Raw genomic sequence first — 26155 nt, forward strand, 5'->3', positions numbered from 1 at the left:
TCTTCTACAGCTGACCTTCTACAGCTGATCTTTTCCAGCTGACCTTCTACAGCTGATCTTTTTTAGCCGATCTACAGCTGATCTTTTCCAGCTGATCTACAACTGATTTTTTTCAACTGATCTTCTACAGCTGATCTTTCACTGCTGATTATCTACAGCTGATCTTCTTCAGCTGATCTTCTACAGCTCATCTTCTGCAGCTGAAATTTTACAGATGATCTGCTACAGTCTATCTGTCCTCTCCATCTTTATACTTATGTTTATAAATTCCGTTTCTGACTCTGAGTGGTTATTAATTGATTATCTGCACGTCTCTATATGATCTTCACTCCTCCGCCAGTCTTTACTGTTGCTGGCTGTCGGTTCTCCTCCAGGACCTCGTCAGTGTTCCTGGCGTCCCGCTGGAGAACGGAGCTGATTGAGCTTGTGAGGAGCTGTAATGCACTTTTAAACACAGTGAAAAGTGAACGTGGTGGTTTGGACGTGGTGTGAGATGAAAAGCAGGAGAAGATAAAGTGCAGGAAAACGCCGCTCTGAAAGCGTTCCCCCGAGGCCCCCTGCTGGATAAAAGCTACCAGACTCTAATTCTGTTTCTGAGACCCAGCACTGCTCTCCACTAACACTCCACACTGGCTCCAATGTTTTTTACCTCATATCAGTTAATGCCACTTGTTCAGGTGGAGTGAGCTCAAATCCATTTTATCTTATATTAGACAATTCAGATCTCAGATTATTCTAATATCTGTTTCTTTATTAAACTGAATTACAGCAGGATCATTTAACTCAATTAAACAAATAAAATAAAATGCACTCTCGTGCTTCTGAGGAGTATGTGTGTGTGTGTGTGTGTGTGTGTGTGTCCTGCAGTGTGTCAGTGGTGATAAAGTGGTCATTTTATTCAGGGCAAACGAGTTCCTGTAGAGTGACCGCTGTCCTCCACCTGGACCACAGCAGAGTGACCCACCATCCATCAACATCCAGAACCAGACAGCAACAACACCATCAGCACTGACCACCAGCCCTGACCACCAGCCCTGACCACCAGCCATAACCACCAGCACTGACCACCAGCACTGACTACCAGCCATAACCACCAGCACTGACCACCAGCACTGACCACCAGCCCTGACCACCAGCCACAACCACCAGCACAGACCACCAGCACTGACCACCAGCCATAAACACCAGCACTGACCACCAGCCCTAACCCTCAGCACTGACCACCAGCCCTAACCATCAGCACTGACCACCAGCCCTGACCACCAGCCATAACCACCAGCACTGACCACCAGCCATAACCATCAGCACTGACCACCAGCACTGACCACCAGCACTGACCACGAGCCATAACCACCAGCACTGACCACCAGCACCGACCACCAGCCATAACCACCAGCACAGACCACCAGCACTGACCACCAGCCCTAACCATCAGCACTGACCACCAGCCTTAACCACCAGCCCTAACCACCAGCACTGACCACCAGCCATAACCACCAGCACTGACCCCCAGCACTGACCACGAGCAATGACCACCAGCCCTAACCACCAGCACTGACCACCAGCACCGACCACCAGCCATAAACACCAGCACTGACCACCAGCCATAAACACCAGCACTGACCACCAGCAAGTTAGAGTTATGCTTAAGGTTATAGATGTAGTCAGTGTCTCGGTCTGCAAGAGGACGTTGATGTCTCTCTCTTTTTCGTTTCTCAGTAATGAGGCGGCTGACGGCTCGATTCCATTAGCTGGCGCTCTGCCATCCTCTCCTCATGTTAGCGTTAGCGTTAGCGACAGGTGTTTCATCAGCAGGTGCCGGTGGAGCCGGGTCAGGGAGGTAAGGTGTGTGTGTGTGGGGGGGTGAACTCAGCTTATTATTACGCTCAGGTGTTCTTAAAGCTCAGAGTTGGAGAGAACAGAGTGTCTTATTGTAATTCTGACTGAATTGGACCTTCAGATCAGAAAACACCCGAACTGATTCATTTTCACATCCAGAAGATATTTAATCTGGATCCTCAGTTATTATTTATTATTAAACATTCATTAAATTCTGTACTTTACTGTCCAATAAGCTTTCAATTGTGGGGGTGTGGCCAATAGAGAATCGAAACTTTCTTTTATAAATATCAGCCATTGCAGATTTCACATTTTACAGCAACAAGAGAAACAAGTGTTCAGTTTTAGCCAATATTTTATTTCTGTTGCTAATAAATAAAATAAATAATAAATTGAAAGATTCTTAAGTTATGCAAGGCCCAGAGAATTTTATTTAGAATTGTGGAGATCATTATTGTTACCACCACCATCATCATCATCACAATCATCATCATTACTATTGTCATCACCATCACTATCCTCATCACCACCATCATCATCATGATCAACTGTTCTCTCTCTCTCAGACTCCGGCTGCTGATGGAGAAACAGCATGACCTACTGTACTCTCTCTCTCAGACTCCGGCTGCTGCTGCAGAAACATCATGGCCTAAACTCTAAATGGATTTAGTATTTGAAAAAGTGAATGAACATAGTTCGAGGGTTAAATGTGACCTAATTTAGGTTATAAACTTTATTTCTGAACTATTTCAGGAAGGAGTTAAGGTGATAGACACTCTGTGCATTGTTTATGCCAATTCTACAGTGGCTCTTTTCTTCGCTGGGCTGACAGAACTCTTTAAACAGTCTGAATTCCGGCACTCGGATCAGTTGGGATGAGACGGGCTTTGGTGGGAAGGTTGTCAGACAACATTGTGGCGTATAGCCTCAGTTCTGGGAGGCGTTTTATATTGAAATATCTTTTTACCGCCCACACAGTCCCGCCGCGCTCCGAGGGGAAATCAGAATCGCAGTGAAGTGACAACCGGGCCTCCAGTACCAAGCAGCCAAGCAGGGCTCTCTGAAGTTGCTCCGTTTAGGTATACAACACACTAAACTTTCTATAGAACTAAAACTTCTCACTTAGTGCTTTTCCACCGACGTGGAACCGGCACCATACTGGTTCCTAATTTTGAACCGGTTCACAATGTTTCCACCAACAAAAGTAGGTTCTGGAACCAAGAACGTTTGTGAGTTAGTGAGTGATTTAGTGAATGAGTGAGTGAGTTGGTGAATGAGTGAGTTAGTGAATAAGTGAGGGAGGGAGGGAGGGAGGGATTTAGTGAATGAGTATGTCAGTGAATGAGTGAGTGAGGGAGTAAGTCATTTAGTGAATGAGTGAGTGAAGCAGTGATTGGGTGAGTTTGTGAGCTAGTGAGTTATTTAGTGAATGAGGGAGTTAGTAAATGAGTTAGTGAATGAGGGAGGTAGTGAGTTTGTGAATTAGTGAGTGAGTTAGTGAATAAGTGAGTTAGTGAGTGAGTGAGTAAGTGAATGAGATAGTGAGTGAGTTGGTGAATAAGGGAGTTAGTGCGTGAGTTAGTAAATACATGAGTGAGTTAGTAAATGAGGAAATTTGAGTTATTGAGTGATTTAGTGAATGAGTGAGTGAGTTAGTGAGTGATTTAATGAATGATTTAGTGAATGAGTGAGTTAGTGAAGGAGTGAGTTTGTGAGTTAGTGAGTGAGTGAGTGAGTTAGTGAATAAGTGAGTGAGTTAGTGAAAGAGTGAGTTAGTGAGTGAGTTAGTGAATGAGTGAGTTAGTGAAAGAGTGAGTTTTTGAGTCAGTGAGTGATTTAGTGAATGAGTGAGTTAGGGAATTAATGAGTTAGTGAGTGAGTTGGTGAATGAGTGAGTGAGTTGGCAAATGAGTGAGTTAGTGAATGGGTGAATGAGTGAGGGAGGTAGTGAGTGATTTAGTGAATAAGAATGTGAGTGAATGAGTGAGTGAAGGAGTAAGTGGTTTAATGAATGAGTGAGTGAGTTGGTGAATGAGTGAGTTAGTGAATGAGCGAGAGAGGGAGTGAGTGATTTAGTGAATGGGTATGTGAGTGAATGAGTGAGTGAGGGAGTAAGTGATTTAGTGAATGAGTGAGTGAGTTGGTGAATGAGTGAGTTAGTGAAAGAGCGAGAGAGGGAGTGAGTGATTTAGTGAATGAGTATGTGAGTGAATGAGTGAGTGAGGGAGTAAGTGATTTAGTGAATGAGTGAGTGAGTTGGTGAATGAGTGAGTGAGGGATTAAGTGATTTAGTGAATGAGTGAGTGAGTTGGTGAATGACTGAGTTAGTGAATGAGTGAGAGAGGGGGTGAGTGATTTAGTGAATGAGTATGTGAGTGAATGAGTGAGTGAGGGAGTAAGTGATTTAGTGAATGAGTGAGTGAAGCAGTGAATGGGTGAGTTTGTGAGCTAGTGAGTTATTAAATGAATGAGGGAGTTAGTGAGTTAGTGAATTAGTGAGAGAGGAAGTGATTTTGTGAATTAGTGAGTGAGTTAGTGAATAAGTGAGTTTATGAGTTAGTTAGTGAGTGAGTTAGTGAATGAGTGAGTTTGTAAGTTTGTGAGTGAGTTACTGAATGAGTTAGTGAGTGAGTTAGTAAATACATGAGTGAGTTAGTGAATGAGGAAATTTGTGAATGAGTGAGGAAGTTAGTGAATGAGTGAGTTTGTAAGTTAGTGAGTGAGTTAGTGAATAAGTGAGTAAGTTAGTGAATGAGTGAGTTTGTGAATGAACTGTCACTGTAAACACAGAGCCGCTGGTCATCACCGCGGCACCACCTGCTGGAGAAAACACACTGAACTGCATAAACTGTATATCCTGACGACTGAAATCTGTCAGGAGGAAGTTTCACCAGCGTTACTGAACTGACTGTGAAAGCAATTAAAACATCTCTCTGTAGACAAGGAAATAAAGGTGTGTATTTATTAATTTATTTTCCTGTCTATAAAGCTGCTGATGTATAATTACCCAGAAATGTGCTCTGATTAACTTGCTGAAGGAACATCAGAAACGTCTTCATTAAACTCGTGAACGTTTACGACTTTGTGTTTAAGTACAGAAATTCACATGAGATTAAAAATAAGTTCAATATTTCTGTAATTACAGCTGAGGCTCGTTCAGCAGCTCTAACAGAACTAAAGTTCTCAACACCACTGACATGAGAACTGCAGACTCTTCTCTCTGAGAGGAACAGAGAGCCAGAAGCAGAGATCAGGTGGATCTGCTGATTGAAATGTATGGTAAGGATTTTACCTGTGGCTCTGTGCTGTGTTGATGTAGGAGTTTGGGATTCTCTCAGACATTCTACAACTCTGTTGCTTTGATTACAGGCTCAGATATTCATTTATATAAAGATTCATTATTCCAGCACTTGTGCCGGTTGTGCGGGTGTATAAATAGTGCCAGTTTTGATGAGGGCAGAGTTTAGTCTGTACTCTGGTCTTTAGGGTAGTTTTATCTTCTGGGTTTAATTAAAGCTTGATTTGAGTTTGAAGACTTATCAGAGTTAAACTCGGACTTTACTCCATATTTGACCAAGAGAACACTGATGGTTCTACACAGATCAGCACGTTGAAGCTCAGCAGGGTTTCTGTAGATCCTCAGCACTGGGATAGACGAGTGATGAGTGAAAGGAGGAGGAGTGTCTCAGCAGAGCATCTTCACATCATATCTCCATCAAAATAAACAGAATCAGTCAATGATTCTGTGGGTCTTTTTTAATAGAAAAGTCCTGAGCTGTAGTAAAATATTTACAGTAGTGAGGGAAGGAAGGGAGAGTTGTACAGTATTGTATAAAAGTGAGTAAACACCTCAATTTTTTTTTGTAAATATTGTATTATATCTTTTCATGGGAAACAATGAAGGTACTACACTTTAATACCATGTAAAGTAGTCAGTTTACAGCTTATATAACAGTGTACATTTACTGTGCCCTCAAAATAACTTAACACCTTTTGTTGTCAGTTGGTTGTTATTAGTGTTTTATTCAGTGTCTAAATGACTTTCTCTCAGAAACTCAGCTTCACAGCCCCTCTCTCTCACAGGCCTGTAGCAGCATCTAGTGTTCAGATGTGGAACTTCACCTTAACGTTAATACTGTAGGATGAAGTTTTGTAACTTCAAATCAACATTTGGTTAAAGATTTTGAATGGTTGGACTTCATACAGGGCCCTATTATTTTTTTCTGTTTTAGCGTTTTTCAATTACCTGCTGTGTGATTAATTAATCTAAAATAATCTCAAACCCTAACCAAAAACAAATAAAGGCTTGCATTTTCTATTTGTTTATTTGATGACCCAAACAAAAATGGGAAATAAAAAAAAATGGACCAGGAGCAAAACTTTTTTTTACCAGTGTCTTATTCAGATTTCCGTTCCACCTTAAATGCATACTGCAGTTACACACAGCCACCTTTAAATGGTGGATTTGGTAACATTTCTATAAATGTCATCTTTATAAGACACTATAACCACACCCATAACATATTATAATGCATTCATAAGGCAATATAAACATGGCTATACATGTTTATAAAAATGCATAACCCATTATAGCCATGTTCGTTAAGCATTATGACCTGTGATCATAATGTATTATAAGCTGTGCTTATAATATATATGTTAAAATAGTATATCGCTATCAGTAACAATCTAGACCTACAATGAAAGTCTGGCACTTTACTTAGAGTGCACAAAGACGATTATAATACATTATAATTGACTATAATTAATATCATATTCAAGACAAGAATAATTTATGAGTGGTTAAAAATATATTTATTATTTATTATTTAGGATTATTCAGGATGTGTTTATAAGTTGGAAGCTTTTTTAGTCATGATAAAGTCTGGGACTGAGTTTCTTGGTATTGACGTATAACATGTTATAAACACAGCTATTAATGCATTATAATCACAGTTCATGATGCATAATGAACATGGCTATAATGAATTATACATTTTTATAAATATGTATAGCCATGTTTATAATGCCTTATGAATGCATTATAATGTGTTATGAGTATGTTTATAGAGTCTTAAAGAGATGACAATCAAAGAAATTGTTACCGTGGATTTTAACAGCGAAAAGCCGCATTTAAAACACAGCACTGTGAAAACGCTCTGAATAAAAAACACAGAAATACAAAGCTTAAATAAGACTTGAATAGAATACAGATAAAGTAAAAGAACACAACAGAACAAAACATTACATCAAATAAGAATTTATTGTATTACTATACATCAGGCTGTCAAAATGCTGAAAAAGAAAAAAAACTGTGTAGACCTTATGCGACTTAAAATAAGCCAAAAGCATGACCTGTCCTCTTAACTAATCATGGGTGTGTTTGGGGTGTAATGTTAAATCTGTCTATCTTCAGTTAGGCCTATAAATATTTGGACAATTATATAATATTCATGATTTGGGCTCTGCATGCCATCACACTGGGTTTAAAATGGAACAAATGAGATTCATTTGTTTAATTAACTGTAATTGTACACAATGTTCAGGAGGCGACCCCGGAGTGGCATTTTGAGCAGCATCCTGTGATGCTGGATCTCTGGGAGCTGGGGGGATGCAGTTTGGCCATAGTGTGTCTTCTGTGAGAAAAAGCTCTTCTGGTGACCACTTAGGTGTTTTTCTGATTATCTCCAGTGACACCAGACCACTGGAAGCTTGGGGGACAGAGTTTGGCCTATGGTGGCTTCTGTGACACGAAACATCGCTGACGATCGCTGTCGTGTGTCGGTTAGAAAACATACTGTGATTGATACGGCACCCTCTGTGGCACGAAACTCAGCAGTGGATGTTGCAGGTACCAGATGGACCATCTCCTGCGATTTTGAACTTCAGGGTGGTCAGGGGACGGAGTCTGGCCTACAATGACTTCTGTGGCACAAAACTTCGCAGGCGACCACAGAGATACCAGTTGGACAACGTACTTCTATTTCAGACCTCTAAGTGGTCGGGGGACAGAGTTTGGCCTACGGTGACTTCCGTGGTACGAAACTTTGCAGGCGACCACAGAGATGCAAGATGGACAATATACTGAGATTTCAGACCTCTGAGGGGTCGGGAGATGGAGTACGGTAGCTTCTGTGACATGAAATTTGGCAAACTGCGCTGCATGTGCTCAGGGGACGGAGTTTGGCCCACAGTGACTTCTGTGGCTCGAAAGTCTGCAAGCAAACCCACAGGTGCCTGTTGGACAATAAACTGCGATGACTTCAAAGGCGCGAAACTTCGCAAGCGATCACATAGGTGGCAGCTGGACAACATACAGTGATTTCAGACCTCTGGGTGGAGTTCGGCCTACGGTGACTTCTGTGGCACAAAATTTTGCAGGCAATCACAAAGGCACCAGTTGGACAACATATTGCGATTTCAGGAGGTCGAGGAAAGGAGTTTGGCCTTCATTGACTTCTGTGGCACGAAAGTTCGCATGCAACCACTCAGGTGCCATTTGGACAACATACTGTGATTTCAGACCTCTGGGTGGGTGAATTGTTATGCTTTAAATTAAATTACTCAAGATTGGCCCATAGTACAACAACGGTTCTACTACCATTTAAAAGAGACTGTCTTTGGCTATCACCTGTGTAAGATTGGGCACAATGCACTGTATGGTTGATTTTATATTTATTTTTATTTAATTAAAATAATCCTTTAAATTAAATTACTCAAGATTGGCCCATAGTACAACAATGGTTCTACTAACATTTGAAAGAGACTGTCCTTGGCTATCACCTGTGCAAGTTTGGTCAAACTGCACTGTATGGTTGTTTTTATATTAATTGTTATTTATTTAAAATAATGCTTTAAATTAAATTACTCAAGATTGGCCCATAGTACAACAACGATTCTACTAACATTTGAAAGAGACTGTCCTTGTCTATCACCTGTGCAAGTTTGGACAAACTGCACTGTATGGTTGATTTTAAGCTGTTTTTTTATAATGTGAGATTAAAAGTTTGAATGCTTGGTGTCAGAAACGGGCCAAAGAGTCTAAAAGCAGAGAGAGTGTGCATTTCTAGCGCAGAAAAACGGGGCAAAGGAGTCTAAAAGCAGAGAGGGTGCGCATTTCTAGCGCAGAAAAACGGACCAAAGAGTCTAAAAGTTGCCGTAATTAAGGAGTTTAATATTAAGAGACATCATGAAATTAAACATCAATTTGAAAAATCTTAGTTTACACAACACTGTCAAAGATAAAGATAGTAAGTCAAGTAAAGTGGTGTGTAAATGAAATAATCAGGAAAAAGTATTATTTAAAGTGGTATATTTCATTATTTGTTTTATTACAGAGTCTGTGGCCCGTGACTTCAAATATATTTCTCCTTCTGGCCCCCAACAAAAAAAGTTTGGACACCCCTGCTGTAAGTAGTTAAACTGGTGATATTATATTAAGGAGTAGTAAGTCATTCATTTCGCTAGGTGGCAGTGTCGCGAAAACATAGGGTCCTAGAACTGCAGTCTCCGAGGCAGCAGTGTAGGCGGTGTTTGGAGGAGAGGCCAGACTTTTCTACAGAGATAAACATGAGCTGTAGTTTCTGCTCCGGCATGTGTAGCGTCCTCACCGTCCGGTCTTCAGTCTGAGGAGAGGAGAGCACAGGACAGGTCTGTGCTGGGTTTAAATCCTCAGAGTTACAGTTACAGCTGTGTAGATTCTGACTGTAAGGTAGCTATAACGGGACACATACTGTAGGTTAAACACTTAAGCGATAGTTAGGTTGACTTTAGCTACCTAAACCAACATTAACTTCGTGTTTAATGTTACTGGTATAACTTAGTTAGTTTGGATTGTTAGTATGTGAGTCTGTTTATCCACATGTTACTTTATAAATATTCAGTTGTTAATTAAGGAATAAAACACCTGTTGGTGTGTTGTTTTTTTAGCTGGGAGTCTGAGAGTAAATGCTACTGCTGCTGAGGAATAACGTTACTTAATGTTAGCATAGTAAGCTAACCTAGGTTAGTTTAACGTTAGTTTAGTTAGCTGCTAATCTGTGACCAGTGAACGCTAGCATGTTTAGCTAGTTAGGCATGAAAACATCATAAATAGCTAAGCTAAGCTAGCTACCGTACCTTCTAAACGAGTGAACTAACTTACATGTATTATTAATAGTGTGTTTGACCTGCCAGGAATGAGCGAGGTTAAATAAACAAAGGTCAGTTAACCTAACGCTCTAATACTGGAAACAGTAACGTTAGCTAACGTAGTCAACTAGCTATAAGGCTAATGCCTTTAGCAAATATTTTAGCTACCCACATTAAGGTAGTTTTTGTCTGCTATCTAACCTAGCTAATTAACTACATACGTTAGCTTTTTAGCCTTTTTTAAAAGGTTAGAATACATTGAATATTCGCCTGACATTAGCTTATCTAGGTTAGCTTGTTAGCTTCATTCGTCTAGCTTAGTTAAACATTTTCAGTTTATGTGGACCGTCGTCCAATAACTCCAATCATTTTTATTTAAAAGAAATTTGACACTGAAATGCAAATTGACACAGCTAGTGTATCCCAGTATTTGTGAAGCTTTAAAATTTCCCACCTCAACTTTCCTAACTGTGATTTTGGACAAGCCATCGTCTTAAAAACCTGATTAAGTAGTAGGGGTGGGCAATATTATATCGTATACAATATATCGTGACACAGAAATATCATGATATTAAAAATCCATATCGTGATAATAGGGCTGTTCTGTCTTAAAAGTAGTCTATTATTTACTGTGAAGCTTTAGATGTATTTATTGTATAATACTTGTTTTAGTTTGCAGTTTATATGCATGCACTAAATATTCTGCAATATTTTTTGCTGAATTATATTGTTTATGCTATATTATTTATTTTGCCACATTATGTTAATGCTGATATACTCTTATACTATATTCCTGAAAATAATTAATTATTTTTCTGTTTTCCTATATCGCTAAGTAAGTTATATCGTTATCGCAAAAATACCCTGAAATATCGTGATATTGTTTTAGAGCCATATCACCCACCCCTATTAAGTAGCAGTCCTTTATGCTTTTTTATTGAAAGTAGTAGTGTGGAGACGGTAAAATACTACTAGACTGGATAACTGGATACTACTAGACATGAATGGTTATATAAGGCACACAAATAGCATAAGATATCCCTAAACTAACTTCTCTCTTTTCGGTAAATAGATTTTTATGATGGAACAGCTAGCATTGCAGAGAAGCTGAAATATTAATACATATTAATATACAATAATACATTCTCATAAAAAAAAACACACAGACTTGTCATATTTAGGGCTGGACCCGAATATTCGGGTATTCGGATATTCGTTCGTTGAGTAGGTATTCGGTTTTTAATTTTGGTATTCGGATATTCGTTTTTTTTCTCCTTTCCAGAGTTCCACCTCACTCTAACCACTTCTGTTTTCGCGGGTCCCGTCAGAATATCTTGCGCGCGGGACAGAACTGAACTGTTATTGACTGGAGCGGGAGTTTAATCCAGACGATGCGGGAGCAAATTAATAAATAGTTAAGAAAACTGTAATAATTGTAAAAAAAAAAAACCCTAAAGAAAACTCTCAACGCGCAGGATGGACCGACACACACACGCACACACCGATGGTGTTTGGACTGGGGTAAGGAACGGGACCGCACTATGTGGCGGGCGGGGGCGGGATTAAAAGAAGCAATTTTTTTGCGGAGCGGTAACGAGACAGAAACGCGGGAGCGTGGAAGAGTGGGTTTAAAAATCAGTCTCGCGCAGACCTCTATTATACATGATTAAAAAAATGCAGGCTCTTCGAAACTGATTTATATAATAAAACGTAAGGGGTAATGTGGCAACAGTAGGGGCTAAATCGGTTACAAAAGCCTGGCCTACAAAAATGATGTCTGAACGAATTTCCTCTTATCTAATATAATTTAAAATGGTTTAAAAATATAAAATAATTTCTAAGCAAACGAAATATTTAATATTGAGCTTATAGCCCAAGTGCAAAAATACAAAATCAGTAATACGGCTATGCCCTGCACAATGCTTAAACCGAAATAGACCAAGTACAATAACGTCATTAACAATGACTTTCCTCTACTCTAATATAATTTAACATGGTTTAAAAATATAAAATAATTTCTAAACAAACGAAATATTTAATATTGAGCTTATAGCCCAAGTGCAAAAATACAAAATCAGTAATATGCCCTGCACAGTCCTTTAACCGAAATAGACCAAGTACAGTTTACAATGACTGTCCTCTAATATAATTACCAATGTTTAAGAATATAAAATACTTCCTGAACAAACGTTTTTTTTGTTTGTTTTTTTTAAGCAAATAGCCTAAGTGTGAAAACACAAACAGCAATTTACTGGGCTGGCTTGCGCTGCGGAGAAACCGTGCAGCAGCAGCCTCCTAGCCTGCTTACGCAGCGGATAAGCCGCGTGTGGGGCAGCAGAAATTCCGGGATGAAAACACAAAGAAATCTGAGCTAAAAACACAGAAAAAATATGGGGGATAAAAACACCAAAAATCCGGGGTGAATATGTCTCGTCGGTCAGAGCAAATTGAACATTTTTCAGTGGATTAAAGGGGCCGTGATTTGCTTTTTTAAATTTTTTTTTTTTACCTCTTTTTTTAAAAACGAATATTCGAATATTCGCTTCGAATCAGTGCCGAATATCCGGAGCTCAAAAAACGCTATTCGGGCCAGCCCTAGTCATATTTGTCATGCACAGTCTCTTGCATGGTGCACTTTTGCTGCAAAATGAAAATAGTACATTATCTTTAGTATATTGTAAAGAATGTCTTTTTAGTATTAGCTCATCTTCTACTAGCTAGTTATAACAGAAATCTTGAACAAGGGTGCCCATATTTTTGCATGGTACTGTGTTAAACTTGGTTTGGTTTTCCAAAAACTTTTGGTTTGCCTAGTACTTTGTACCCTCTTACATTTTTTAAAACTCATTTGTAATTTTGAAAACTTGAATGCTTTTTGGGAACAATTCTAATACTGACGTTTTAAAACTTTATTTATTTTTTTGTTGTTCTCTCTCATGTCCTTTAAGATTTTTAATGTACATTTTTTAGGCTAGATATTGGAACTTTTCTACTTCGGGGTTGTCTTTACCTTCATTGCAAAGATTTACTCTACTTTTCTCCCCAAATAAGCTTTAGGTTCTTACTCATAGTACATGTTTGCGCAATGCCTCTGCTCATGTGACTGTCTACTCAGTGCGTTGTCAGTGGTTATCTGAAATGTCACTTGCTTTGAGCTGATGTAACCATGAACAGACCATCAATGTATTTTTTTTTAACCAAACTTAAGTTAAGATATATTGTTTGAAGAGTTTACAAAGGCTGTCTAATATGTATAGAAAATGCACTGAAAATAGTTGCACAAATCAGGTGCCCAGTTAAACCAACCTTTAAATTTTTGTTATACTATAAATAAGGTTGGGAGATTTACTGCCTTCATTTTACCAGGGGAAATATACAGCCTCATCTCTGAAGACGTTTGGACAGTATGGAAGATTCAGCATGCATTAAGACTGTTATCAGCTAATGCTAGGCTCAGTGGTGATATGGGGTTGTGTCTGTACACTTCTGCCGCAGAGTCATACAGGCATTTTTAACAAGACAATGCAAAACCACATGCTGCACACATTACAAAGCTGTGGCTGCAGAAAAAAAGGGTATGGGTACTGGACTGGACTTACACAGTGCTAAACTGATGTAGTTACAGTTCAGGTCAAAAGTTTGGACACACCATCTCTTTTTCAGTGCGTTTTCTTTATTTTCATGACTATTTACATTGTAGATTCTCACTGAACGCATTAAAACTATGAATGAACACGTGGAGTTATGTACTTAACAAAAAAGGTGAAATAACAAAAAAAATATATATTCTAGTTTCTTCAAAATAGCCACCTTTTGGTCTGATTACTGCTTTGCACAGTCTTGGAATTATCTCAATGAGCTTCAGGAGGTAGAGTCACCTGAAATGAAAAGTTTTCCAACAGTCTTGAAGGAGTTCCCAGAGGTGTTTATTAGCACTTGTTGGCCTTTTGCCTTCTTCACTCTGTGGTCCAGCTCACCCTAAACCATCTGGATTGGGTTCAGGTCCGGTGACTTCGGAGGACAGGTCATTTTTTGTTAAGTACATAAAACTCCACATGTGTTCATTCATAGTTTTGATGCCTTGAATCTACAATGTAAATAGTCATGAAAATAAAGAAAACGCATTGAAAATGAGAAGGAAAAACACTTTTTAAAAAAAATACTGTCATACTGTTCCAACCTTTTCTGATTTGCGGTAATTATTAATTATGGTTAATAGTGAAACGTAAACTTCCAGCAGCAGTTTAACTTCTTCTGTTATTCTGTTCCCTCTTAGTCACCCATCATGGTGTCCTACAAGAGGCTGAACCCAGAAGAGGTGAACTTTTCTGGGGCCACTTTAAGAGAACCTCCACCTGAAGATTCAGGCGATGCTGAGGCAAAGACAGAAGACCTAGAGCGTCCTCTGCTGGAGCAGAGATCTCAGTGCTCCTCCACTGTTGCTCTGTTGACCTTGGGAGGGCTTATTCTGGTGGTCCTTGGGGTTTGGCTGCTGGGGACTGTCTTTTGGTTGCGTGGTCCACCTTCGACTGAAATCCATAAACCTCCACCGCCTGTAGCCTCTCCAGGCCAAAGCAGGGAGTGGGATGGTGGGGCTCAGCCAGAATCCTGCACCCTCATCCCAGAAGGCTGGAGGTTTGACTGCTATCCAGAGAGAGGTGTTGTGGTTAATGAGGAGATGTGCCACAAGAGGAACTGTTGCTTCATACAGGTAGCAGAAGAAAAGTCACCTGGACAAAATGGAGTGCCATGGTGCTTCTATCCACCTGACTTTCCATCTTATGAGTTGGTGACCAATAATGAGACTGAGATGGGTTACAGGGGGAAGCTGGTTCGTCGGCAGAAGACCTACTATCCTAACGATATCGAGACGCTACAGTTGGATGTACTGTATGAGTCTGACAGCAGGCTACGCATCAGAGTGAGTATTTTTGTTGGTTATTAGTTTGTTTATAGTTTAATTTACATTGCAGGATACAGAACATTTTTTAGTAAATTCCAGTTTCTAACATGCCATTTTGGAGCATTTCTGTTGGTCCAGTCACAGTGTATTACTTAATCAGCCCAGTAATTGCACAGTGTTCTTATGACTCTGTCACATGATGTCTCCAGTTTTATTCCTACATGTTAACTTGCATATCTCGTCCCATATTTCTATTGACCTCCTATAACATCACTACAGCATGCTTGTGACCAGCCTCAGCCCACAGTGCTAACATGGCGTTAAAGTGTAGGTGACTGGGCTCATTCAACATCACTACAGCAGTGTTAGCACGCAGGCAAACAAGCTTATTCCACGTTGCTAATGTGACATTAGCACTCTGTTAACCAGTCTTATCCCACAGTGCTAACTGTGTTATAAAAACTGGTCTAAGCCCGGTTTGTTGGCGTTTCCACGCTGAACCGTGCCCATGTGAAAAAAGCCACCGATACAGTTAACCTCCACTCTCAGTAGCATTCAGCCCTATAGTGGAAAAGTGTCCACTATGTCAGAAAGCAAAGCTTTAGCCCCAAGCTAACACAATGATGTTTTTTTCCCCTGTTTTCCAGGTAACAGATCCAGCAAAGGATAGATATGAAGTTCCCATAGATGTGCCTGTTGTGAAGAAAAAGGCTTCAAATCCTTTGTACACTGTGGAGTTTACCGAACAACCCTTTGGGCTTATTGTCAAAAGAAAACAAAACGGGGCTGTGCTGTAAGTGTGATGACTGTTTATAATTAACGTTTTTTTTATTAACGGTTAATAAACTTCCAAGAGACTCTGCAAGATCTGAACAAATCAGGTCTGTGTGAACTTGGCCCAAATTCAGTGTTTGTTACACTAGCTTAGCATATCCAGTTCTAAGATACAAGAAACAAGATACTATGAAAAAAAAAGGATTGGATCTGGCTCAAATTATGCCTTTTGTTGTTTTTATGAAAACAATCATTTTGTACTTTCTAATATGCAACACTTGTTGCCGTGCTTAATTTAAAGGCTAAACACAACAGTGGCTCCACTCTTCTATGCGGATCAATTTCTGCAAATGTCCACATCCTTGGCATCAGAGTTTGTTTATGGACTGGGGGAGCATCGCTCCAACTTTCTGCATGACGTGCAGTGGAACACGCTAACCATGTGGACTCGGGATGCAGCACCAGTGGTAATCATACATTCAGCTTTTTACCCTTTTAATGTTAGCAAACATGTACTATGTAAATGCATATGAATTAACTGATCTGTATTGATTATTATACCACTGTTACCAGTCAACACACACACACACATGGTAGATTTTCAGCATCTCCAATGTGTTGGACTGTAGTAAGAAACGTGACAGCATTATTCAGCACTGAATTGCTGTTTTAATAAATACATAAGTAAATTTGAAGCAATAAATGTAATTCAATTAATTCAGGACCGCTGGGCGGTCATGAGGTGTGTATGTGGTGGGCGGGCGCGGGATTAAATGAAGCGATTTTTGGCGGGAGCGGGCGATAACGGACTAAAATACACAGGAGCGGGCAAGAGCGGGATTAAAAAAGCAGTCCTGCGCAGACCTCTAGTCCAGACGCTGCAATGTGGTTTTAGAAGGGCTATTATTGCATGATAATGGCATTCTATCTAAAACTCTCTAAGTATAACTCAAGGGTCACATAAACAAGTAAGTGGCATTGATGATAGTGTTGACCAGCTAAACCTATCTAGTAGGGGTGTGTCATATCATATCGTACACGATAATATCGCCAACACTTTTGAATATCGTGAACAATATTAATCCCTGAAAAATCGTGTCATATCACCCTAATTATCACATCAAGGTACAACCTTTTTCTGTTTTTACCAAAAGAAACAATTACACTGTTCTCATTTTCCATTATATATCTGCTAGAGACATATTGTATCTGTCCAATGTCATTAATAATACTGCAGTACTGGATATATGGAGATATATGGAGTGCATTATTAGTATTGTGCAGTAGTGTATTCTTGAAGAAAGAAAAAAAACAGTGTTTTGTCATATCTCCAAGAGCATTGTTATCGCAAAAATACCATGAAATATCGTGATATTATTTTAGGGCCATATCGCCCACCCCTACTATCTAGTCATTCACAAAGCTGCAGCGCTAAAGACAAAATCAATCAAAGTTTATAAAATGTGTTATTATATTTTAGTTTAATAACAATATGATCAATAGATAAGTTTCTGTTTATTATTTGTATAGTGATGCTTGGATTCTGATGTTTCTTGACTATTTTGGTCTAATGGTTTCGCAGCTGTATCTATTTTACATAGTGGATTTTTTTATAAACAAAGGATTATTTTTTCCCCATCCTTTTTATCTTAAAATCTACTAATAAATGTTGATAACAGAACTGTTTTATAGGCCTGCGGCCTTGTGCCTTTGACTGCAGTACTTGAGTGCCAATATTGCCTGTTATAGCACTCCCTCTCATACACTGTAAATCCTAACAAGTTATGTCTCCTTTAATTATTTTAGGTAATTTGTAAACATTTTCTTAAAATAATAATATTGTACAAATGTTCATCTATACATTCAACAGACAAACTACAAGTACTTGACACTCAAAATGTGGTGTAATTTTTTTTAATTAAATGAACTATTGCAAATCTGGTCTATCCTACTTGTTTAAGATAAGTATGCACATTGTAGTTGTTTTATCCAAAAAATCTAAATTAAAGAGGCACCACTAAGTAAATCAAAATACACTATGACATCAAAGAAAAGTTGAATAAACTTAGACTCTTAACAGGATACAGCAGACAAAACAAGCGAACATTAGTAGTATTAAGAGCACAGCCAACACAGTTACTGCAGCTCAGAAAATGATACCTGTTCCTACAGCCAGGTGAGTGTTAGAGAATGGGGGACACACCCAGCATGCAAATAGATTGTGCCAGACTAAAGACTAAACTCAGTTATAGGTTGGTTCAACTCAAAAATCTCTGTTTGAATGTATATGTGCACACAAATGTTCAGCTAACTCAAAATAGTTGAGATAAAAACAGACCTTAATTTATTTGAGTTCAAACAACTTACGGGTTTACACTGTGTTATTGCTTAATTTTTATTTCTTGTAATGTTTTGAAAAAAAAAATGTTTGCGAACCACAAGAGATTTTAGTTCTCAGATCTTATTTAGCTGTGAAGTCTACTGCTTTTTCACAGTCATATTTAGGAAAGTCCAAATTGTGAAAATTTCAACACCTAATAAATACACTGATTCCTCAATCTTGTCCCAACAATAATCTTCTCTGAGCAGCTGTCTAGATCTCTATATTTTACCATAAACAAAGATTGCTAGAAAAGGAATTCAAGCCCTTTGTTGGCAGAAGACCTTAGCAGAAGATGTTGATGGCAAAAAAGTAAGGTGCTCTAAGTGTATACGAGCTGTAATTCACAAAGATACATTATTTTCCTACGTTTACCTAAATGTATGCATGAAATTCACCTTTCTCATTGTTCTCTATATCACTGTCATCTTATAGGAGCTCACCAACCTTTATGGAGTCCATCCGTTTTACCTTCTGATGGAGTCTGATGGACTGGCACATGGGTCTTTCTTACTCAACAGCAATGCAATGGGTGAGTGAAAAAATAAATGCACATAAGCCTACAACAGGAAACACTGATGTTCAGACGTTATTGCACATGTGTGGATGATTGTACAGGGCTTATAGGATGAAAAAAGTTGTCAAAAAACAAAGAAGGTTCTTTAAAAGTACAGGCCTCTCATTGTGTAAACATACTTATTTGTAGTAAGCTAACATGCATAGAATGTGGCTCTGACCATAGAGGTTTTATGCCTTATTCTTACTTAAATACTACTTTAATATTTATGCTATAATGTGAAAGTGCTCTCTGGTGCAGTGAAGTAGGATCTGTGGAGGCTGTGCCCTCTGGACTTTTTTTTTATTTTTTTTTATCTTGAGCAGTTTTATTGCATTATTGTTTTTGTAGTCTGCAGGCTCAAAACAACAGTGCTCTAAAATGACTTGAGTACTGTCTTGTAAAGGAAAGGTTACAAGGATCCATAAGGACTGTATGTGTCTATTGCAAATACTCCAGAGGTATACCATGTAACCATAAAAGCTGCAGTAAAATACAGTAGGCTTCATAAAATAGAAAGGAAGTGAAAATATGTACAATTGCCAGTAATCTTTGTGCATGTAAACTATTTCACGTGCTCCCAAACAAGGGAAGTGATACTGTTGATCTGCTTTCTCGTGAGCATGTCTTCAGTGTGTGTGTTTTTTTTAAAGAGCGTTCAAGGCATCACAGTTAGTACATGAATAGCATTTGCGAGGATATGCAAAGTCACTGTATGTTCAGAACTTTGTGGCCAAAAAATGTGATATTTTGTTCATCAGTTGTAAATAAACATAAAATAAAACATTTAGTTTTAGGCTAATATACAGTGTTACTCTAATTTTACACATTTCTTAATTCTGATATTCAATCCATCCAACCTAGGTAAGTCAGACAGGTAGGAAGCTTGTTTAGTATATTGTCTATCAATCCTTTTCCCTAGTCAGTTGGTCTCAAAGGGGGTGCTATAGTACATCAAAACACTTTTTGCTTTATAAACCTCAAAAAAGACATTCATCTATTCACTTTCTAGTTAAATATTTGGTATTTAGTAAAAATCTGCTTTTTCAAACAAGTTTTTCTGTCTTTGTGTTTTATTATTATTATTATTATTATTATTATTATTATTATTATTATTATTATTATTATTACTAATGCAGTGTTTCTTCTATGTTTTTCCTAGATGTTGTTCTTCAGCCAGCTCCTGCCCTCACATGGCGCACAATCGGGGGAATTCTGGATCTGTATGTCTTTGTTGGCCCTGATCCCAGTTCTGTGGTTGGAGAGTATCTGGAGGTTGTAGGTCAGTATTTGTTTTTCAGTTTGTCTGTATTTTATGAAATTCAGCCAGAGTGTAGGTATAGTTTAACTAGACTGACTTTCTCTTTCTCTGTTTTTGATCTGTCAACTAGGAAAGCCTGCTATGCCTATATACTGGGCATTGGGATATCACCTTTGCCGGTGGGGCTACGACTCCAGCAATAACACCTGGGATGTTGTAAAGAAAATGAGAAACAATCAGATCCCTCAGGTACTGTATTCAGTTAATTTCACACTCCTAAAAAGAGAATAACTCTATAGCACATGACAACTTCAAACCCATTTGATTGCTTTCAAAAGTTCTGCTTAAAGGCTATTTGGATCAGTGAAAAACTGTATATGTACAGTAGGAACAGAAAGTATTCAGACCCCTGTACATTTTCCTCTCTTGGTTTTATTGCAGCCATTTGTTAAAAAAAAAAAAGTTCTCAATTTTTATTTCTTATCAATGTACACTCACACCCTGTCTTGACAGAAAAAAACAGAAATGTAGAATTTTTTGCAAAAGAAGAAAAACTAAAATATCATATGGTCATAAGTATTTAGACCCTTTGCTCAGTATTGAGTAGCAGCACCCTTTTAAGCTGGTACAGCCATGAGTCAACAAGTTTTTGGGGATCCTCTGCTAATCTTCCTTGCAGATCCTCTCCAGTTCCATCTGGTTGGATGGTAAACTCAAAACATACTTTTTCAGGTCTCTTCAGAGATGCTCAACTGGGTTTAGGTCAGGGCTCTGGCTGGGCCAGTCAATAATAGTCACAGAGTTGTTCTGAAATCACTCCTTTGTTATTTTAGCTGTGTGCTTTGGATCACTGTCTTGTTGAAAGGTGAACCTTTGGCCCAGTCTGAGATCCAGAGCACTCTAAAAAAAGTTTATTTTTTCCAGAATATATCTGTACTTAATCATCTTTCTTTGAATTACAACCAGCTGTCCTGTCCCTGCACCTAAAAAAAAACAAGCATGATGCTGCCACCACCATGTTTCACTGTTGGAATTGTATTGGGCAGGTGGTGAGCTGTGTCTAGTTTTCTCCACACATACCGGTTAAAATTAACGCCAAAAGGGTTCAATCTTCATCTCATCAGACCAGAGAATTTCTCATAGTCTTTTTTTTTCTTCTTTCTTTATGTGTCTTGCACTGAGGAGAGGCTTCCATCGGGCCAATCTGCCATAAAGCCCCGACTGGTGGAGGAGAGCTGCAGTGATTGTTGACTCTGAAATTTCCCCCCTCTTTCTACTGCATCTCTGGAGCTCAGCCACAGTGATCTTTGGGTTCTTCTTTACTTTTCTCACCAAGGCTCTTCTCCCGTAATTGCTCTGTTTGGCTGGCCCGCCAGGTCTAGGAAAAGTTCTGATTGTCCCAAACTTCTTCCATTTAAGGATTATGAAGCCACTGTGCTCTTAGGAGCCTTGAGTGCTGCGGAAATTCTTTTGTAACCTTGGTCAGATCTGTGCCTCGCAACAATTCTGTCTCTGAGCTCCTTCAACCTCATGATTCTCATTTGCTCTGACATGCACTGTGAGCTGTGAGGTCTTATATAGGCAGGTGTGTGTCTTTCCTAATCAAGTCCAATCAGTTTAATTAAGCACAGCTGGACTCCAATGAATGAGTAGAACCATCTCAAGAAGGACCAGAAGAAATGGACAGCATGTGAGTTTAATGAGTGTCACAGAAAAGGGTCTGAATACTTATGACCATGTGATATTTCAGTTTGCAAACAATTTTTACGTTTTTCTTCTGTCAAGATGGGGTGCTAAGTTTACATTAATGAGAAATAAAATGAACTTTTTTTTTTATTTTAGTGAATGGCTGCAATGACACAAAGAGTAAAAAAAAAAAAAAGTAAAGGGGTCTGAATACTTTTCATACCCACTGTATATGGTTCTACACAGCACTAAACAACTTCCACTGTTGTTTGGGGCTGGGGCAACTCGATGTAATCGGTGTCCATTATTACCAAAATACATTTGCATAACCTGCGTCTGTGCGTCATATAGATGTCCTTTTAAACAAATAATTAGCTAGAAATAGGGCAACTTTTAAAAATTAGCTACATTCTGAATGTAAATGATATAAATGTGTGATTTTGAATGCAGCCATTGGCTTTCTCCAGCTTTCTAGCTCTGGTCTAAAAAACACTCACTCGCAGGTAACCTGTTTTTTTTGGACAGTGAGTCAACAGTGTGGTATTTTTTTTAAACTGTTGTAAAAAGTATGTGGCTGCTGTGCACAAGCATTTGTGGAGCGCATGGTCAACACGTCGGCTTTATTACACCGTTATTGCAGTGCTAGCATGCTAGCAAGTGCTGTGTCTTAATCTATTTATGTTATCATAACAGCAGAGGTGCAGAAATAATTGGTAGCAGCACCACGCGTTACCCAAAATTAAGAGTGCATGATATGGTATTGATATTGATATGGTATATGGTATTTAGGGTATTTTTGTAATAACAATATTTTGGGGAATGTTAAGAATATACTACTGCAACAAAATACATGTGTAAACATTTGTACAATTTGTCTATTTAAAAAAAGAACAGTAATTAACCAAGACTCTTTTAACCTAAAAATAAGGACAAATTTACCACAAAAGTACACACTAGGTGTCATGGTAGGGGTGTGGGAGGAGCCAAATGCGGAGATATAATGAAAAGGGTTTTATATATATACACTATAATTATGTGTGCATCAAAGAAAAAGGGGAAAATAAACAAGAGAATGCCCTTTCGGCGCAACAAAGCTAACTAAATAATGCCTCTGTTTGAAATAAAATAAAGACAGAAATAGTAACAGAAATTCAAGAAAATTAAATTATTTTCTTTTCTCCTCAGCCTTGCAGGCTTTCCCTTATCTTTTCTTTCTTGCCTGGCAAGCTTTCTTTAATTTTCTGTTCTCTTATTTTGTTTTCTTTTCTTCCTTTTCTTTTTCCCTTTTCAGCCTTGCAAGCTTTCTTTTATTTCTTTTCAGCCTTGCAAGCTTTCTTTTATTTCTTTTCAGCCTTGCAGGCTTTCTTTTATTTTTTCTTTTCAGCCTTGCAGGCTTTCTTTTATTTTTTATTTTCAGCTTTGCTCCGTGGAGCTACCGTTTACCGGTCACAGGGCATGAAGTCTGCGACATCAGTCTGCTGGAAGTTTGCCTTTTTAAAGACGGTACCACAGCTGAGGCTGATGACGCGTGATTGGCTTCAGGTGGCCTTAATGATCCCTGTTCTAATGAACTCTCAGCCGGTTCCCTTCTTACCACCTTGGTGGGTTTATGGCGGCCTCTGGTGGCCGCTGCGGGAACTGGCTGAGCCCTAACACTAGGTAGTTCATGTTTATAAACTGCAATCATGATCAATTATACAACAATATCCTTAAAGCTTCACATTAAATAGCAAAACAAATACAAAATAGACTGCTTTCATCGCAGTCAATGTTTTTTCAATACGTTTTTATATTTATTTTTATTATATATATATTATATATATATATATTTTTTATTATGACGATATCATTGTGTGCCATATGGTACCCCATCTATCATTGTTGTTCAGCTATATTATTATATTATTTTCTGTTTAATTTCAGAGTAAGAGTAATAAATCATTTAAAATATTTAACACACAGAGAAAATCATTAGATTAATCTTTCTTTTTTTGTTTATTCTTAAGTGTGTCCTTGCTATGCTTAAGTTAAACTCATATTAGAAGGTACTGTTAATGAAATGCTTTCTGAGTGAAGTGTGCAGTGCTCTGTACATGTAAGTGAATGTTTTGTTATGCTGTGGCAGGCAGTATTTTAAAATTCATTATTGAGTGACTCAAAATGCATGTAAGGTACAGTAGCCTACTTAGCATGCTGTTATGAGGAAATGCCTTAATGCTGTGCTTTTATTGCACAAAGAAAAAGGGTGCATTTCTTCATCAACAGAGAAATATAATTTAATCAAAGATAAGAGGATAATGAGTGGCCCAATACAGTAAAATCTTATCTAGGTGATAGCAGTTCAGACTGGATTGCCATACACTGTAAGGAGTTACTGTTTAACAAGAATATGTTTGTTTCCATGATTTATGCTCTTCTTTTTTTTCTTCTGTGACCAAAAAAAAACCTTGGTATGCAGGTATGTCTGAGGCAGACAGGTAAATAAGTACAGTACAGTAAATCTTGTAAAATGGCTCTCAGGTGCTACTTTTGAGTAGTGTACCCAAAAGTAACAAACTCTAATATTTGGTTTAACCGCCTTTATGTTTGATTATGGCAAGCATTCACTGTGGAATTGTTTCCAATATTTATTTTTGCCCAGTTGTGTAAATTTTCCCTTAAAGATTGTCAATAGGGTTCTGGTCTGCACTCCAAGTGTAAAAATGATGTCTCATGCTCCCTGAACCCTGCACTTTTTCTCAATTTGAGCATGATGAATCCTAGCATTGTCATTTTGAAATAAGGCCGTGCCATCAGGGAAGAAAAACTCCATATCGTAGTGCAGTCTTGTACGGTAGGCACTAGGCATGATTGGTTCATCACTTTAGCTGCCTCTCTTCTTATCCTTATGCGCCTATTACTTTGCCATTGATTAACGTCCATTCGTATTGTGCATGTGGAAATGCTCTTACTTTCACTATTAAACATATCCCTGAGTTCTACTGTTTATTTTCTATGATTTGATTTCACCAAGAGTTTTAAGTAATTGCTGATCACAATCATTTGAGATTTTTTTACGACCACATTCCTTCCTGGAAGATGATGTTTCCGAACTGTCCTTAAAGTTTTTAATAATGCGTTGGGACAGTTCTTAACCCGATTTTGGCATCTCCTTAGATGTTTTCCCTTATTGATTAATGGCAATAATTTGACCCTTCTGAAACAGATTAACATCTCTTCCACGACCACAGGATGAGTCTTTCCACATGGTTGTTTAAACAAATGAGAAGCTACTCACTGCATCAGTTACAGTGTTATTTTATATATATATATATATATATATATATATATATATATATATATATATATATATATATATATATATATATATATATAATTACTTTTTTTGTATGAATCCTCATTTGTTTTAATGTTTGTTTTATGTTTTAGGATGTGCAGTGGAATGACATCGACTACATGGACCGTGCCTTGGACTTCACTCATGACCCTGTTAATTTTGCAACCTTGCCTGACCTTGTGAAAGACCTTCATATACACGATCAGCATTATGTTATGATACTGGTAAGTTTGATTTGATTTATCATTTTAATGTTGTATGGGAGACACTGCTCAGTACTTTTGGACACTGCTGTGAATTGTGTTATCAACAGTTATTTTATGTTCTTTAACAAACTTTTACTAAATTAAAAATGTATTGTGAATTTTAGAATTAATTTTAAGTTTGTGTATGACCTGTTTCCCACTATTTTTTTTGTCTCTCTTGGCTTTGTCTCTCTGTCTTTGTATGTGTTTTTTTTTATAATGTGTCTCTCTTTTTTAAGGATCCAGGCATCAGCAGCACTCAGCCAGCAGGATCCTATTTGCCTTTCCAGGAAGGAATAAAACAGGGTGTTTTTATCACCAACTCCAGTGGAGACCTGCTCATTGGCAAGGTATGTTGTAGACTTGCTCTATGTATACATTTGTTAAATTGATATTTATTGTCTATAGAGCAATTCACTATGGTTACTGTGCAAGGTGCAAGTTGTCATATTGTTATTGCTATGAGTTCTCACAGTAAACATGAAAAGAGCTGCAATAGCTCCTTGAATCCTTTAATTTTCTCAAAAATCGTCAGTGCATCTTTTAATCCGGTGTGCCTTTTTGTATGAATTTTACCAGTCAAGTATTAAAGAGCAGTGAAGCCACTTCGCTGGAGCAGTATTAGCATTAGCCGCTAGTCATGGGTTAGTATTATTAGGCTATAGCATGCTGCTAACCGCAGCGATATCTCTTTCACTGTTCAGAGGGGAGTATATCGGACTTTAGCCTGTGTGTTTATAGGGTTAAAACAAGCTATGTGGCACAAACTGCTAGCTTATATCACTGGTAAATCTGGCTTACCGGAACACACAGGATTACTCAGCGTAGCACTATCGGACGGCATTAGCTGCTAACCGTGGCTAGCCTTAGTGGAAATCTGGAAATCTAAGCTTACTGTAAATAAACGGAAGTTCTTTACTCACCCAAATAAACAGTATCAGAAGAGAAATAGATAAGCATCCAGCTCTTGTTTGACGTTAAATTAAAAAGTTTATTTAGATTAGCTTTACAGGTCTCGCCACCCAGCTGTAAATTTAATTTGAA

At 38.3% G+C, this 26155-nt stretch overlaps 1 protein-coding gene across 2 annotated transcripts in view; it reads left to right on the forward strand.

Annotated features, from left to right (window-relative positions):
* The first annotated feature begins 9345 nt into the window (after positions 1 to 9345).
* Positions 9346 to 26155, forward strand: part of gaa2 (alpha glucosidase 2) — a 32187-nt gene continuing 15377 nt past the window's right edge. The window contains exons 1-9 of one of the 2 annotated variants that reach the window (XM_022674917.2): positions 9346 to 9489; positions 14246 to 14890; positions 15520 to 15665; positions 15948 to 16113; positions 18462 to 18558; positions 19745 to 19864; positions 19974 to 20092; positions 24959 to 25090; positions 25351 to 25461. In XM_022674917.2, the coding sequence (XP_022530638.2) occupies positions 14255 to 14890; positions 15520 to 15665; positions 15948 to 16113; positions 18462 to 18558; positions 19745 to 19864; positions 19974 to 20092; positions 24959 to 25090; positions 25351 to 25461 (1527 nt within the window). In that variant the 5' untranslated portion in view covers positions 9346 to 9489; positions 14246 to 14254. Of the gene's footprint in view, positions 9490 to 13842; positions 13994 to 14245; positions 14891 to 15519; positions 15666 to 15947; positions 16114 to 18461; positions 18559 to 19744; positions 19865 to 19973; positions 20093 to 24958; positions 25091 to 25350; positions 25462 to 26155 lie in introns of those variants that run through there. The other variant, XM_049469744.1, reaches the window with a different exon arrangement.

Source organism: Astyanax mexicanus, chromosome 21 (genome assembly GCF_023375975.1).
Source record: "Astyanax mexicanus isolate ESR-SI-001 chromosome 21, AstMex3_surface, whole genome shotgun sequence".
Classification (NCBI taxonomy): domain Eukaryota; kingdom Metazoa; phylum Chordata; class Actinopteri; order Characiformes; family Acestrorhamphidae; genus Astyanax; species Astyanax mexicanus.